Source organism: Lepisma saccharinum, chromosome 8 (assembly GCF_977018435.1).
Source record: "Lepisma saccharinum chromosome 8, izLepSacc3.1, whole genome shotgun sequence".
Lineage (NCBI taxonomy): Eukaryota > Metazoa > Arthropoda > Insecta > Zygentoma > Lepismatidae > Lepisma > Lepisma saccharinum.
In genome coordinates this window covers 38,026,024-38,043,795 of record NC_139236.1, presented here as the reverse complement: position 1 = coordinate 38,043,795, position 17,772 = coordinate 38,026,024, and the positions used below count along the sequence as shown (strand labels likewise).

Here is a 17,772-nt window from a genome sequence, read left to right as displayed (position 1 = left end):
ACGAGATTCAGGCAATATGTTATCTTTTATTTTCTAGGGGCTATATTTTAACATACTACTGTTTAAAAAAATCACATCTTCCCCTCCCCCCAAACCCTGCTCCGTCTTGTGCCTACCCTTCCAGAGACAGCACGCTTCGCCACTGGTGATCTGAGGTATGAATACTTTCCTGCGTTGTTCACGCATAAATCGGTTCTGGGGTTCACCCAGCCTCAAATTAATGGATACCTGGGGGCAACCCTGGGAGGCAAAGTCGGCCGGGAAAGTGGTGCTGATCACATCACTTCCAAAATGGCCTAGATCGAGAATGTGTGTGGCCCTACCCCTACACCCTCTAAATGTGCCTTCATGACATGGTGCTATATTCACAGGGAACTTTACCTTTGGATGTAATATTCTTATTCGTATAATGCTATCTTGAATAAAATGGAAAGAAGCGTGTTTCAGACATGATTGGCCGAAGATAGTATTTTTATTATTTTGTGCGCTTGTTTTCCATTATTAGTTAATGTGAAATTAACAAATACCAGGATAACCGTGCCAATAATAATAATAATAATAATATCTTTATTACTATTATTCGCCTTAATTTCCAAAAAAAATAACTTTGTTCGCCGCTTGCCACGGTTACCGACCACGTTAATAAATTCGAAGTTCTACACTCACGTTAGGTGCAAAATCAAGATGACCCTTTATCAGTTTAAGGTCTCCTTTGGTGTAATTGTTTTATTGTAGCTGAAAACACTTTTAGTTCCTCTTATAATTCAGTAGCCTTCATGTGTTAACATTCCGGCAAGTTCTCTACACTATTCAGACAAAAGATCAGATGGCATGTCTTTATGCTTACTAATATCATAAAATAAATCGGAAAATTCACTATGATGTTTAAGCTGCTCAAATCTTTCTCTTACAGCTAAAATAATCGTCTAGGACCTGGTAATAAAAATCAACTTTGTACCGTTTTTGTGAATCTTCAACAGTTTCATCACACTGAAACTGCTTCTTCTTTCGATTTCGACCCTTGACAGTGTTGCCTATCTTTGGATCGTCTATATCTAAATTTGATGTCAATTCTATTTCATCAACCGGGACTCACAGGTCGCCGCCCCCCGACGCCACGAGTGGAGGTAGAAAGGCCCTGACAGGCTGTGGCGTCTAAGAGACTTTGAAATTTTTCATCACTCCTGCTTTTTTCAAAGCGCTGATATGTTTGAAAGAAATCATCTAACAGCATCTAACACATCGTAGAGTAATGTTTTGAAGACATTTGCTCATTACATTACGTGGAGTAAGAATTCATACCAGATAACTAGTGGGCAAAGGAATGTAAAGCCACACAACTGGTTTCCAATACACTGAGCCTTATGTGCGACCATTTGGGCAGTTTTATTGTCGCCAATTATTTGAAGGAACGCATCATATCTCACCGGAGTTAAGGCATCGAATCTGCTTTCCCCACTTTCGGCACTCATGGTTTTAAAGTGAGACTACTGATACGTTCCTTCAAAACGGTGGATTGGCATATATTAATTCCCAATTTATATAGTATAATATTATAACTTTCAAGTTTTCAATAGGCTTAATTTTTTCTTCTCTTCAAATTTTGCCGCCCTGAAAATTTGCCCCTCTGGGCGGTGGCACGGTTCGACCCCCCCCCCCTCTTCCGCCGGACCTGGTCGATCTCGGTACTGAAGGTCCCGGGTTTGAGTTCCGGCTGCGCCATGGATGTTCTTTGTGACCAAGGGAACCACAGGATTTTTCCTCAGGGAGGAGAGTCATAGTAACTTTTATTATTAGTATTTTTATTATTATTATTATTATTATTATTAGTAGTAGTAGTAGTAGTAGTAGTGTTATTATTATTATTATTATTATTACTACTACTATTTCTTATGTTATTTTTTAAATTACACACATTTGTAATTTCCATATTCTGTATATTTATATACAATTTGCATAACTGTATGCTTAACATATTAATTCATGTCGGACAAAGGGCTGTTTTCTATAGTTAGATAATCAGTGTAAAGTATACTGTAAGCTTAAATGTTAAATTTCAAATAATAATAATAATGGTGACGATTGGACTCCAAAACTGGGGGTGCAAGGTACCAAAACTTGGGAGGGGGGTGGGCAAGGTACCAAAACTTTGGGGGGCAAGGTCAGTTTACTTTACCATTGGTAGATAAGGTCTAGCATAGTCCGAGGTCAAAAGTGGCAAAGGGTGGAGGGGCAAGTGCACCCCACGCCCCTACTAATCGCCGCTAATGAATATTGTTTATAATAATAGTTACTGTAACTTGCAACCTGTTCACAGAAAACAATATTTTTTGTTATAAAATATCGCTACAATTTCACCACTCGAATTACACTATTTCCAGAAATCTCAGGGGGGGGGGCAATAGGGCGCCCTTGTTTGCGAGTGTCCTTTTATCAATTTTATCTAATCATCACTCATCCTCTTCGTCGCGATTAGCCAAATGTGGAAGATAAGCGACGTAAAATAACAAAACACAATACAATATCATTGTTTAGTTAATGTAGATTTTATACTATTATTTGTGCCATTTATTAATCATCGTATACGTGTCATCAGTTTTTGATAGCACGCTATTACCACTAATTTATCAACGATTTGCGAAGAAATGCATATTCACTATAGTTTTGCAATCAGTATCTTTCATGCTCTGCGAATATCTAAAGTAATTTAATATTATCTTATTTTTATCCCCTTTCTTTGACCCACCTCGCTGGCTTAGTGCATGGAATGGTCGACACACAATCGCACCACCTGACGTTTCGGATTCAAGTCCGTGCTCGGGAATTGTATTCCTTTGTGAGCAAGAAAAGTGTCGTAAATAAGAAAAAATGCAAATAACACATAGTTTATACATAGACATATTTTTAACTTCTCCCTGCATTAATATAGTAAGGTGCTTTCTTGCACCCAACAGGCTCAAGAAATAATATAGCTAACAGTCCCACAAGCGATTCACAAACCTACATGCCAAGTAAGATTTTGAGTGAAAATTTGTGGCTTTTTCTCTTTCCTCGTCTATTTTTATCTTTTTCCTGCCCTTTTCTCTCTTTCCTTTCCACCTCCCTTTTTCTTTCCTTCTTCTTCTCGTACATTTTTGCCAGAGAAAAAGTGAAAAAAGAGAAGGGAAAGATAGGCGAAAAAAAGAAACAGAGTGAGTGGGAAACGAAAGTAAATAAGAGCAAGAGCGAAGCGAAAGTAAAAAGAGAGAGGGAGAGAGAGAGAGAGAGAGAGAGAGAGAAGCGTAATAATAGGATAGAGAGAAAGAGTATAGTATAGTAACAATAGTGAGAGAGAGGCTCAAGAACAAGGAACCAGTGAAAGAATCGAAAGGAAAAAAGAGTTTGTGTGTGTGTGTGTGTGTGTGTGTGTGTTTGAGAGAGAAAGAGAGAGAGAGAGAGAGAAGCGAAAAACGGGCGAGGTAAAAGCGAAAGAAACGTTATATACTTCCTCAACTCCAAAATGTTTGATAAAGTTCCGACATGCGTAAGTTTACATAATGAAGCCACAATCCATATTCAACATGCTTCGACGGCTTCCCATGAATTCATGTGCAATAATAGTGAAAATCCGATAAGCATTCACTGACAAATGAATATGTAAAGGATCTTGAGCATACTCACACCGCACGCAACCGCGAAATGCAATTTATGGAGGAAGCAATGTTTATGTAGCTTATCGGTTACGAAATTACTCCGAATACATTTAACAGCAAAGGTCTTAGTTAAGAAACGTTCATGTATTATTGAATAGTTTCTCACTTGAACAAAACATCCTTGAGTGTCCTTAAGAAGCATTATTTAAAACATTCAAACGTACAAGAATAGCAACGTCGATAAAATAGTCTTGAAGGTTATTTTCGGAGAAAGGAGCTTTGTGGTGAAGAAGACAAACATTAAAATAAATTTTCAATCATATTCTCATCGAATAAATAAATATATTTATTCTATGATAACACTTGTTTCAATGTTTATTAATTTTACGTAGAATTTCTATCAATTTTTGTTTCTACTTCTACTATTCACGGACCTCCGTGGCAGAATTATTAGTACAGCGCGATGCAACGCCAGCGGTCCCGGGTTCGGTGTGATTTGTGTGTCCCTTCATCAATTTCATCATATCATCACTCGACATCATCTTAGCCAAAAATGGCAGTAAAGCGAAATGAAATAAACCAAATCAGTCAATTAACTATCTGTTACCTAATAATATTGGGAAGACTGTTGTACGTACCATGGATCACATTTTACATTTTGGGTAAAAAGATGGGAGAGGGGGCGACAGTGTGGAAAGTGGGATGGGCGCCGAAAATACATTCGCCCGGGTGAAACATTTATCTTGAACCCAATCTGAAAACATACACACAGAAAAGTATATAAAATTGTGCATTAAATTTCAGTGACGTGCGGTGACGTCGACACCTGGGGTAGCAGTCAGTGGCGTGCTCAAGGGGGGGGGGGTTGGTGTGAGTCACACCCCTCCTCCCTTTAGGGCCAGTATTCCTTCAAAAAAGAAGAATGTCAATAACAGGAAAAAAGATTGCAAAATTATGAATGAGTACTAGAAAAAAGTACACGTAACAACTACCCACATTCGAAAATAAAAAACTATTTGATTTGACTCTAAGCCAGAGATCCTGGGTTCGAATCTCGGATTGGCCATTTGTGTTCTTTGTGTGTGTTCCTTCATCTATTTTGTTGTACCAAAGGTGGCGGAAAAGCGAAGTAAAATAAACCAATTTGAGCAATCAATCAATGATTTGATTTCATTTTTGTTACTTAGCGTCGCTTTTTTGTCACATTTGGTTAATTGTGAAGATGATAGGATGAAACTGATGAAGGGACGAGCACAGGGAACGCCCATACCCGGGTTGGGGTTCGAACCCGGAACGCCTGGTGTCGTAGCGCGCTGTGATAATCACTCCCCCGCGCTTGGTTGATTTGGTGACAGGAAACAAAACACAACACACTTTTTTGTAGTTTCTTCAATGATATTCATTTGACTTTTTGAGTTCTGAGATACATTTTTCATTCCAAATTATTTCATTATTCACTGCAACACATAGGACAAGAATGCGCACTCATCACGGGTTCGAATCCTGGCCTGGATTGTTCATATGAGGTCCCTTCACCAATTTCATCATATCATCACTCACTCCTCATTTTCGCGATAACCAAATGTGGCAGAAAAGCGAAGTAAAATAAATCAAACCAACAACAATATGAACACGCGTTCTCTTGCCCAAATAAATACATCCGTATTTATGACTGTTAGAGACAAAGAGTAGTATATTTAAATAAAACACTACTAAAACGAGAGTCTGAGAGAGCCTGAGCACATATTTGTAATTTAATCATTATATATTCCATATTTGAAATAGAAAAAAAGAAAGAAAGCATAACATTATTGTCTGCACATAACACGTTCCCATTTTATAAATAATAAAACTACATCCCATATTATACATACACACATATTGTACAACGTGTAAAAGGTTGTGTAAATACAGAGAACATAAGTACTGCAGAAAATTTTACCCTGTGTTCTTTAGACGATTTACAAAAAAAATATGAGAAACCAATCCCCTATCTGTCCTATAGGAGATAGACTGGGGGACCTGAAACCCTGGGCTTTCAACCATTGTAGCGGGGGGCGTGGGGCCAAGGGAAGTAGAGGTAGAAATCTTCCTTTTCCTTGGGCCGGCCGTTTCTACCTGGAAACTGGCCTGGCTGAAGAAGAGCGAGCTAGGGTATCCAGCCTGCTTTGCCCGCGGAGAACACCGATGGACAAGAAGTACATGGAAAAGAAGGTGTTGCATATGAGCTGTGGTGGCTTTAACAAGACAATAAATATTGTGATTTGAATATAATTCGAGATGTGAGATTGATTGATCTATCTCTGCTAGACTAGCTACTCCTCAGTGCACGTCACTGTTAAATTTCTATATTCTACGCTTTGTAGTTTTCCTAACATAAAATTGATCCGTCTGGAAATGTCTCAATGTGAGTCTGGATATGAACACACGACCTCCCAAATGTAAATGATAACTTATGTTCCACATCCAACTACAAGTTATGGAATGAAAAGAACTATGCCAGGTCTTCTGTTTCCTATCTCCCCCTTTTTTTGTGGTTGCTCTGCGTGACGGAAGATTCTCGTGAGAGATATTTCAGGTGAGTTTTCTTAAGATTTTTCTCTTCGCTCCAACTTGTACGTACACTAAATCGATAAGGTTCGCTACCTGGTGACAAAGTGACAGGAGTCGGATTTGCAGCGCAAGCGCACGAATGCCAGGCTATCTTGCTAGCTGCCTCTGCGTACCATCAATGTATCGCAATTGTATAACAAGCTGGCGTAGCTAGTCCTTAAATGGGGCCGGTGAAACATGGCGGATACTGAGTTCGAAGAATTTAGGCAGTATTTTGAAAAATTGCCTCAATACATCAAAGCACCGGCCCATAGCTACACGTAGGTATCGCTGTTTTATATTAAATTTGTTTTGCCAAGAACTTGCATGAATCAGTAAATGTGTTAGTAAACATTGACAATTGCGGATTGTGCAGGCGAACGCTCTGTCAGTTTAGTATCCTAGAAGCTAGACAACCATCTTTCTAATGCTTAGCGTGGGAGAATATACGTTTAGGATACACCACAAGTTTACCATATGGTAGCCGGAAACCGAGGGGAAAGAAGTGGGTATTGTCGTGGCACAGGAAGAATATCCAGGTCATAGCTGTGTTATGATCTCTAGGTCTGTGTGCAGCTTAGGTATGAATTACTTCACACACCTGTCTTTTTGCGTGTGTTAATTAAAGAAAAGCCGCTTCTCCATCTGGTTGCACATGTAACTCAAAATATATGCGAAGAGAGTAACGTTTCTTGATACATTACAAAGGAAGATCTAATATTACGTATTGTACTTCGTAACAGTATCTTAAAATATAATTTATAGTTGTAATTAAAAGTGTTCCGGACGTGAACTTGTACTAATGGAACAAATCAAATGCTCAAAATAGGAACATTGAAACTTATAAATAAATGATCAAGCATAATTACATAATCGTTACGTGTGTCCACAATTCTAAAACTAACCTTCTGGACATGATTACTGTTGTGACAACTCGAATCTTTTTGTTGGTACATAACTTTTATGCTTTTTCTACTTTGTTGCACAAGTTCGTGCAGGTAATTATTGAAGGAGAAAAGCTTTCTTTCCATAAAGAATTGGGTCACCGAATGATGAAACAGACCATGTTATGTATAGTAATATAAACCTTGATGGCGAGAAAATAACATGTTTATGGGCACGTTATTTCACGAACTGGATAAATTAAGTCTTCATGATTCTAGAGCACATTAAAATGAACTTGACTGACTGTTCTCAATATCCAGTTAGTGTTTCATATGATGTGCGAATGTGTGTAGTGCATGATGTGAATTGTTTCTAGAATATCTGGCAGTTAATTTTCTCTCGTAGTTGAAAAAAACAATATATACAATGGAAAAGTGCAAGGACAATGTCGAATTGTTACCCGTGTCTGCTTTCTCGAATTTTTTGTACAGGTTTGCAGAAAATTGTGTCAGGTAATAAGGCTGTACATTGTAGTCCCCAATCTCTTAAGTTATTGCAACATAGGGAATACAAATGCAGGGCAACATGTAGGCTACTACACAAGATTCACCACACTACAACACTGTCGATATCTCTGAAATGAGAAAAGGCATGAGTTTACAATACCGGACCACTCTCCAATTTCTATAAAATTTCGCCTACTTACTAATTTCGGTGTCCTGATGACGTATCTGTAATTCATATTTGGCGGTCACTTGTTAAAATTGTACATTTACGTGTAGAACTTGTATAATAACCTTGTGATTTACCACGGTGATTGTCCGTACACAGCAATTCGGAACCATCTTTCCTTCGCAATTCATTAATGGTCTTCCTTTACGCACAAAGATCTTCCTGACGTCAGACGAGGAATGCCTATGAGGTTAGGTTAGTCCTGTTAGGTTAGGTTCCATTAGCATAAATATAAAGAAAAATTAATATTTTAGCTAAGTGAACTATACCTTGTCTTGCCCTTTGATTTCTTCATGTTTTTGGAAAATGGCATCTTCCGTGGAGCTATTGTTCTTATGGTAGGGTTACGTTACGTTAAGAAAACAGTTTATTTCGTTTTTTTTCTCGATTTCCATACTTGACCGCCAATTATTACATGCAGATTCGTGATTAGGAGTTCACAATTAGTGAGTAGGAAAAATTTCATAGAAATTGGAGAGTGGTCCGGTATTGTAAACTCGTTCCTGAGAAAAATATCAAAGGTTCACCCACTGTTATTTTTTTTTTAATGTTGCAATATCTTTGAAAATGTTCCATCTGCAATTATAATATTTGGTGAACTTAAACTGAAATAACAACTTTTTATATTCTCATTGTTCTCACCCATTTGTGTATTCTAGTCAATATCTGAAATTCAATCTCTATTGATTACTCAAAACCTACAGCAGATACAAAGCTTTGAATTAGTGGACTGCTAGACCTATCTGGTACTATCTTATAACATCATAAATAATCTTTATGGTAAATGTGCGATAACCCCCGGACACCTTTAACTCATTTATTTCCTTAATTTTACCACTGGTACTTACCTTTTCTGCATTGCGGAACATTCTTTAAGGTGAAGTTATGCCTTTTTCCATAAAATAGTGTCAACTTTTCATATTACGAGTGATTATTTGTCTTCCTTGTTTCGCTTGGGTAACAGACAATATGGCATGCACTCGTCATGGATCATCGAGCCGTGCTTGTGTTTTGTCATTTTGGAGTGGGTATACAGTGTATCAACCTTCTTAACCGAAAAATACCTACTTTCGTGTTCATTATGTCATCACAAACCACTGACGGATAGCCCCAAAAAAACATTCACAATAGCCCCACAAACCATTGCCGGATAGCCCCAAAAACTATTCACGATAGCCCCAAAAACCATTCACGTTAGCTCCATAAACCATTCACGAAAGCCCCAAAAACCATTCACGATAGCCCCAAAAACCATTTCTGGCAAGGTTAGGTTAGGTTAGGTAAGCATAGTTAAAAAAGAAGAAAACAAAATTCTTGTAAAAAAATGCATGTTTGGAAACACTGACGAGACCGTGTGACTTTCGACGCTCTCGCCATCTGCACGCACACAATGGAAACAACGGCATAATATGGCAGGCAATGCAAGTTTCTTACGTAAAAGGTGATTAATTCTTGTTAGGCAGCATTCAAATACGAAGTTTTTAGTTTCCTGTGAAAGAAAATACCTCCAAGAACGTCCAGAATGCTAAAGAAACTCATTTCAGTAAGTACTTTCTCCTGTAAATTTGAAGAAATCCATCCGGGCGATATCACATATTTACCATCTTTATAAACATATCTGCCTCCCTATGAGAGAGAAACTTTTGGTAACAGTTTCATACATCGGAGACACATTTCTTCAATTTTACACAAGCAACTACTTACGGAAATGAGTTTCTCCAAGGTTTACAACGTTCGTTGAGCGGGAAATCATGTATTTTTCAAGAGAAATATCTCACCGACGCACAATTGTCATTGCTTTCATTTGCTTGCCCTACGACAACCAGATGCTGCATACATTTGATGACGTAAGCCCCTGTCAGTGTTTCAAACCCCCTTTTCTTTTTACTATGCTTGCCTAACCTTACCTAACTTTATTGGAAATGGTTCGTGGGGCTATTGGTCAGCTATCGTGCATAATGGTTCTTGGGGCTATCCGTGAATGTTTCGTGGGGCTATCCGTGTATGATTCATGGGGCTATCCATGAGCTACCCGGGCTAACCATCAGCTACCCATGCATAATGTACAATTTGCCCAAGTGACGAACACAATAGTAGGTATTTTGCGGTGAAGGATGTTGGAAACACTGCATACCCACTACGGTAGTCAAGATTTGCCCGACATATTCTGTGTTATGGAAGCGAAAAAAGTAGTCAAAGAAATTACTCTCTATGTGAAAATTGTTGTTGTTTTTTTCGTGTAAAAAGCATAATGGCACCTTGAACTATGTTCTGCAATACACAATTGGTAAGTACGAACCATGCAAAAGACAACATATCCGATTTTAATGTGTCTCCGATCTATGAAACTGGTACCAAACTTTATGGTAACATGTGGGAAAACTCATCACATTTCTTTGGTTCAAGCCTCCAAATGTGATGTGGTATTAGTGAAACAGGAACTGTGTCCAAAATATTAAAAAAAAAAAAATTCAAATCTGAAAAGAACACAGTGTGTGCTATCGTATCATGAGACACATTCACCAAAAACTGTTCTTTCACATCTAGTTCAGAAGGGCACCATCTGATGTCAAGAACATAAAGTTTTGGAAAGCTTAAGGAAACGGGTGTGTGTGTTCTTTCTCTAAAGGTCAGTGATTGACATCAGACGAAGCATAGAGCGAATTGAAGGGTGTTTAGCTCGAAGTAAAAAAGAAACAGTGTGAAAATTGTCCAGGTTTTGTAAACCACAGGCCACATTTTGACACATTGAAGAATAGGATATATGTTGCCATTGCGCCAATTTCCTTAGAGGAATCTGCTAAAACATGTGCAGGAGTGGAATTTTGCGTAGATGTGCTCTGAGCAACTAAAGGTGCTCACGTAGAAGTTTACTGATGATGTCCAAGAAACTTGGTGACTTTTTCCACATTCTGACAAGGCTTCACTTCTCTATCTTAAAAATTTCAGATGGTACAAAATGTTTTGTAATCATGGGGAGACTTTGTACACACTCTCAAACCTTCGACATCTCAGGAAATATCAAAGAATCAAACATGCAATTTACGGGACAAAAATGGTATGAAGAACCAAATTCGTGCATTATAAAATTTCTTAATTAGCTCGTTAGTTTGTGTATTCACATTGATATCATTGATTACTCAACAACTATTGCAGATTCAAATTCAGCAGATCTATAACCTATTTTATCACAATACATACTAATCTGACTTGTCAGTTTATTCAAGATGCTTGATCGAGCTGGGGGAATGTTTTACAAGAAGTTTGCTAGATGATCTCCCCATCCTAACTTCGAACACTGTGTACCCTCCAGAATAAAAATTCCACTGGTTGTTTGCCATTAGGCCTACTCCTCAAAACCATATATTTTTTTGGAAACTGTTCTTTTTGTGAAGGACTTCAGTCCTTAAAGGCATGAGTAATAGTTTTTGCACAACGTGCACATTTACTTAAATTCTGTTGAAATGCACTTGACTATTTGAAAAGATAAAGAAAAGCCTCTGATATATTCTAGAGTATGCATTTCTCCCCCATGTTGGAGATATAAAGCAGATTTTTACATCCATTTTGAAACTAGATAATGGCTTAGACACCGATATATTTCCTAAGGAGAATGGCACCATTCTCTCTCTTTAACGTAACATATTCACTATTCCTGGCCACATTTTAACATTTCTGTTCTGATGATATTTCTTTGACATTTTTCCGTTCCGTTTACGTTTTGTGCAGTTACACTAAGTAACATATTCATAGAGTACTGAAAATAACCAGTACTTTTGGAAGCTTTAATGTAAAATTCTGTCTTCTGCCTAACACTAGCCTACATAGATCTTTCTTTTGTTCGACACTTCATGAGCGTAACTGAACCTCTTACTCTTAAGTTTGGAAGCAGGTGTCTTGTTTTGGTCATGCACATCGGAGTATCATGGTTCATTTCACACCTGCCTCAGGGATTCTAATTTAGCAAGAAACACTATTTGTAAAAAAAATCCAACCCTAGTTATGATGCTTCATTTGGGACTAATAACTTAATACAGTATAGGAAATCATCAAAATCTATGTATTTGATGCATTTTGGAAAAAAAAAAACTGTAGCTACCTCAAGATTTGCATGTAAATGTTCATATTTCAATGTAAATATTTACCATTTTACATTTGCATTATAAGTGTTGAGTGTTGCATCCTTTACATAAACAGAATTAAATAAATGCAAAAACAAACATTAAGATACATTTTTTACGAACTGGGGCACCTGCCTGCAACTGAATTGTAATCTTGGTGGCATGCAATGAATTTGATACGCAAGGCAGCGGAATAAATAATAATAAAATAAATACAATTGCGGAATAAATAACGGTGCTGTGGAGTAACAATGCTCTCTAAAAACAACTTCAAACAATGGTCAACACTTTTCTTGCTTGGTCTGCATGTATCGCAACAAACCGAAAAGTTTCTCGCTAACCAACTTTTTTGTGTTACGGTCTGATGATTTATACATACATACATACATAAATACATACATATATATAATATATAACTCTCCTTGTAAGCAAATTAATTCACTCAGGCAAAGAATATCTATCATATCTACAAACATCATAGATCCAGTAGAAAAAAAACTGGTGAAGTTGTTCAAGCAGTTTGATATTTATGGCTTTGAAGTATTTACTAGAAAAGAATTAAGCATTTTGCAAAATTGCATAATTATGAAAAATTCAGATCACATGAATTTATGACAGGTTATATAATGCCGTCAATAAATAGAGCATAAAAAAACTCTACAGGATAATGATTTCACTGTTTGAAATTTTTGACTTTTACATTTTGTAAATTTTGTAACATCTCACAATGCAGCAGTGGTAGAGGACAGAGCTATTGGCAAAACTCGTGTATTAGAGAGAGAGGAAAGTACTCCATTTACTTCCATACTGACTTTTAAGGTTGACACACGCTATAGTTATGGCAATCTTAAGGAAAGTGTACAATAGTATACAACTTTTAACATGATAATAATTTTACAGATGGCTTACAAAAATTATGATCACTGGTACAGAGTCTAATGTAATGACTAAGCATTAACAAAAACAAACAAGTTAGTCAGAAAAAAGTTTTAAAAATATTAACCAAACGTGACACCATTCTTCAGTTATGGCCACTTAAATTCACTTATGGCCACCCATTTTCCCCACTTATGGCCACCTTGTCTATGAACAAATAATGAAGTAATAAAGACGAAACACAATATGCTAAAGGTAAATAACATAGTTTTCAATGGATGAACATAGTGTAATTGTAGTTGAACAACATAAATTAACATTTCCAGACTTCTTAGGTTACTCCGTAGTAAACAAAACAACAAAATGTCAGTTCCAAATATAAAAATAATAAGAAAAAAGTTTTCACACATTAGGTAGTAGCTTCATATCACAACGAAATTATATGTCTAATGCAAGTTCACTGGCAATAATGTTATACAGAAAATTACTTTTTTTCCAGTGAGTTAACAGGACCAGGAAATTTTGTTATCAAGTATCGCCCCTCTTGCATTAGGATAGGCTCCGGCAGTTTTCCCATAATGTCATTCACATTTATTGTTGAAATATCATTTTCTACATAATCAAAGCAATCATTTTCTGCAGTGGCCATAATCAAAGAATCTTTACAAACCTGCATCTAGTATGGCCATGTGGTCTACACATACTGTTTTCTGGTTATTTCTATTTAAATCCTGCAATTCTAACATTTAAACTTACCTCTCAACAAATTATATGTTCCTGATATATATAACAAATGTGGAAAACATTGTTGTAGCTCTCTCTTTTCTTATGAAAATGCAGAAGAAATCTACTGTAACAAGCAGCTTCTTCCTTACAACAAGCTTACTTCCTACAGGAAGTACAAAGAGGAAACATGGATATCCAATTGGAAAGCTTATTTTACACTGATTTATGTAAGCTATTCTCTGATTGGCTTTAGATCACCTGGTAGCTACCAATTAAATATGAACAGCAAAGTGGCCAAAACTACCCTACCTTTTACAACTTCTTTTTGCCAATAAATATGACTTTTTGGAACTGCAAACTGCTAATTATTTTCACCAAAGTTCAAATTTACAGTAACAATCATTTCTACAATTCTTAGTTTATCCTATGAAACTTTGGAAAAATCATTAAATAAGCAGAACCATTACTGATGAAACTAATGAAGGAACCTATACAAAGGAACAACCATGCCCAGGCAAGGACTCAAACCTGGGTCTTCTGGTGGCAAGATTATAAGTCCAGCATCAATGCACTATGAATGAAGATGGCCTCCTGGTTCTGAAAATGCAGAAGCAGAGAGACCATGTTGCCATTAGTACAATATGACAGTCTTCATTATTGGATATTAACAAAATAGTTGCTAGTTTGGTTCCTGATTGTTATCTTAAGTTTGCAAAGGCTAAAACTAGTGGGATCATGGAAGTGATTTGTCCAAAATAGCAAGATGCGTAATATTGATTAATTCAAAGTAAAGGAAATGATGGAACAAATTATTCTAGAATTGAAGAGTGGATTTTCAATATTAATAAATGAATAAATCTGAGATAATATGTGAAAAATGCCTCAAAATAGGAGAGAAAGAAAGAGATCTGTAATGAAATTAGTAAAGAAAGGGTAGGGGGGAGGTCTTATCCTAGTTCTGCTCTGCCTGTATCTGAGTTTTTAAAACTGCATGGTTCAAGTTCTAATTGTTTAATTCTGAAGAAATCATGGTATACTTGCATTTTTACATGGTCAGATTTCTATTTACAGTGGCTCCGGAAAGTATTCGTCTGAGCACAATCAGACTGTCAAACCACGTATAGCACTTTGGAAAAGAAGAAAAGCATGAGCAAAATGTAATATCGACACACGTCTACATTCGTTCTGCGAAAATCGAGAGAAAAAGCAGAGATATTTCCTGCTGTATTCGAACACAACACAAATATCGAAAATCATGTCATATTACGCATCAAACTAGTATTCATCTGCTACATAGTTCCATGAAATCACGCCCCCTAGGTACTCACGTTTGACACGCAAGGTGAATCTCGTGTAGTGCAAGTACGAGCTTTCTTCCATTGCAACAGGGAATGTGCGAGCTGTAGGCCAGGGTTGGACCTGTGTGGAAAAATGGGGCGCAAATCGAGGGAAACTACCGAAGAGGAAAGGTGTATTGTGGTGAGTTTGTTTCGTAGTGGCAACTCTTTCACAGACATAAGCAAAACACTCAGTAGGCCAATCACCACAATTAAAAGTATTGTGTATAGGTTTAAGAACACAATAACATACAAAAATGCCCCAAGAAATGGCCGACCTCCAAAGCTAACACCGAAAGAAAAACGTGTGATAGTGCAGAAAGTTGCGAAAAATCCGAAAGTGAGTGCCCCAAAGTTGGCTGCTGAGGTTGCAAATGAAACTGGAAAAACGGTCTCAGCAGAAACACTAAGAAGTGTTCTCCACCAAGCTGGGTATCAGGGAAGAACTGCCTGTAGAAAACCGTACATCAATAAACGCAACAGGCAGAAAAGGACTGACTACACCAAAGCACACAAAAATGACACATATGACTACTGGAAGAAAGTCATATTCACAGATGAGAGTAAATTTAATCTTTTCAAGTCAGATGGACGGGTCATGGTGTGGCGGAAGAAGAACACAGAACTGGCTGAGAAAAATCTAACGACGACTGTGAAACATGGTGGAGGTTCAATACTTGTATGGGGGTGCATGAGTGCCAGTGGTGTTGGGGGTTCTGTGCTTTGTGGAAAGCATCATGGATCATAAAGCATACATCAACATCCTGAAGTCCCACCTTCCCAAAGGTGTGCATGATATGGGTCTATCCAATGGATACATCTTCACCCAAGATAATGACCCTAAGCATACAGCTCACAACACCAAGTTGTGGTTACTCTATAATACACCACACTGGATGGAAACACCTCCACAGTCTCCAGATGTTAATCCCGTAGAGCATGTGTGGAATATGCTGGAGGAAAGCATACGCAAACACAACATTTCTAATAAAAATTATCTGAAGAAAGCTCTAATGACTGAATAGCGTAATATTTCACAGGAAACGACATGTAATTTGGTTCGATCAATGCCACGAAGGATGGAAACCATCCTAAAAAACCAAAGGTGGTCCCACAAAGTATTAACCATTTGTAAAGATGACACACTTTTATTTTTATGTATTGCAGACGAATATTTATTTGGCATCGGATGATGCATCTTATGTATTTTTTGTTGTAATTCACTTTATATGACAAATACGACATTTCCTTTTGCATATTTTTTGTGTGCAAATGAATAAGTAATCGAGGGCAATTTGTGTTCTTTTTTATTGTAAATTAATGCCAGTCTGTACATCCAATAACCCATTCCTCTATACAGACGAATATTTTCTGGAACCACTGTATGTCTGTTGAGACATACTTGAGTCTGTGATTACTGACTGCATATTATTTTCTGGGGAATTATTTTTTCCTTACATATACTCCTCTGGTTCTTTGTTTGTGAGCAGCCATTGTGTGTTAAATATAGACTGCTGCTGCCATCTAGTGATGCTCGTGGGGTGTGAAGGGGTGCTTCGTTCATAAATGCTTTTGTTGCTATGTTTATGTAATGTCCATAAATACTCCCAATGCCTGATCTCATAATATCTGGGCTCAAGCACAAAACCCCCTTCGAACTTCTCATGCCTTGCATGAAAATCTGACAAGACTGCAGACGACCATAATCCAACAACAGCTGCTCCATGCAAAGTACAGATGCTCGCATGAGCTACTTTTCACATCATAATTTCTGTGGAAAATAATACTTAGTGAAGCTTTTAATCATGGTATTAATTACTTCACACTTCCTTCCATAATCGTTTCCAGTATCCTATAAAACTTGCAAAAAATAATTTGTGTGTGTTCATGCTCTTGCTGTACTTTCAGTGGTCAAATAACAAACAAAAATAACTTGACAAGATTTTCTTTCAACTTTAAAGGTGGAGAAAAATTGAGTGGAAAATAGTAATTTATAATTTGTAGATAATAGTCAAGGCTGGGCTCGAAAGTTAAATTTTGTTGATGAGTCACAAAAGTGAAAGAACACAGATCTGTGCTTATAAAATGCTTTGATTACCTTGCTGTTTGTGAACTCTGAAAGTTACAGTTATGCATTATGTTCCATGTACATGTCTGAACTGTATGCAGTCCTAAAGGACCTCCACTTTGCCGATGTTCAAACTTTCCAGAGTGTCCTTATTTGCACTGGTTCAATCGGTGTGCTCCAGAATCTGGAATCAGTTTTCTAGGCATCCTGTAGTGTACTGCCTTATTAGACAGTTTGTGCCCTTATCTGCAAGGGATATCCCTTATTGAACAACACTTTAGCAACCTTTCGTCCTGACGTCAGACGAGGAATGCCTACGAGGTTAGGTTTGGTTCCATTAGCATAAATACAATGAAAAATTATTATTTAGGCTAAGAGAACTAAACCTAGCTAGCCTAATCTGACAACGTAGGCATCTAGCCTAAAATTAAAAAGCTTACTGCCATGACGTCAGAACACAAGGTTGCTCAAGTGTTGTACTGCCAAGTTTTCTGATGCAGAATGTGTTTTGTTGCTCTCTTGGCAGGAAGAGTAGGATAATGGGGAACATGCTTCATGAGAAATACTGGTGAATAAATGAAATTGTTGTAGCACATGCAAAATTATCTTCTTTCCATTCAACAAATGAGTTGTGAGTAATGTTTCAAAAAAATATATTGCAGTTAACAACAATGTGGTTCGATTTAAATCAGTTTGATTCGAATCAAAATTTAAATTGGATGATTTTTTTTAAATTGCCAATTTAAATCACTTTAAAGAAAAAGATAGAATAATGTACATAATGAATTTATAGATATCAGAAT

The 17,772-nt window shown here is 37.2% G+C and overlaps 1 protein-coding gene across 4 annotated transcripts in view; it reads left to right on the top strand.

Moving 5' to 3' along the window:
• Positions 1–6,396: 6,396 nt before the first annotated feature.
• Positions 6,397–17,772, top strand: part of Aplip1 (JNK-interacting protein Aplip1) — a 44,672-nt gene continuing 33,296 nt past the window's right edge. The window contains exon 1 of one of the 4 annotated variants that reach the window (XM_083127417.1): positions 6,397–6,505. In XM_083127417.1, the coding sequence (XP_082983543.1) occupies positions 6,423–6,505 (83 nt within the window). In that variant the 5' untranslated portion in view covers positions 6,397–6,422. Of the gene's footprint in view, positions 6,506–6,695; positions 6,789–7,337; positions 7,622–17,772 lie in introns of those variants that run through there. The other 3 variants (XM_083127418.1, XM_083127419.1, XM_083127416.1) reach the window with 3 other exon arrangements.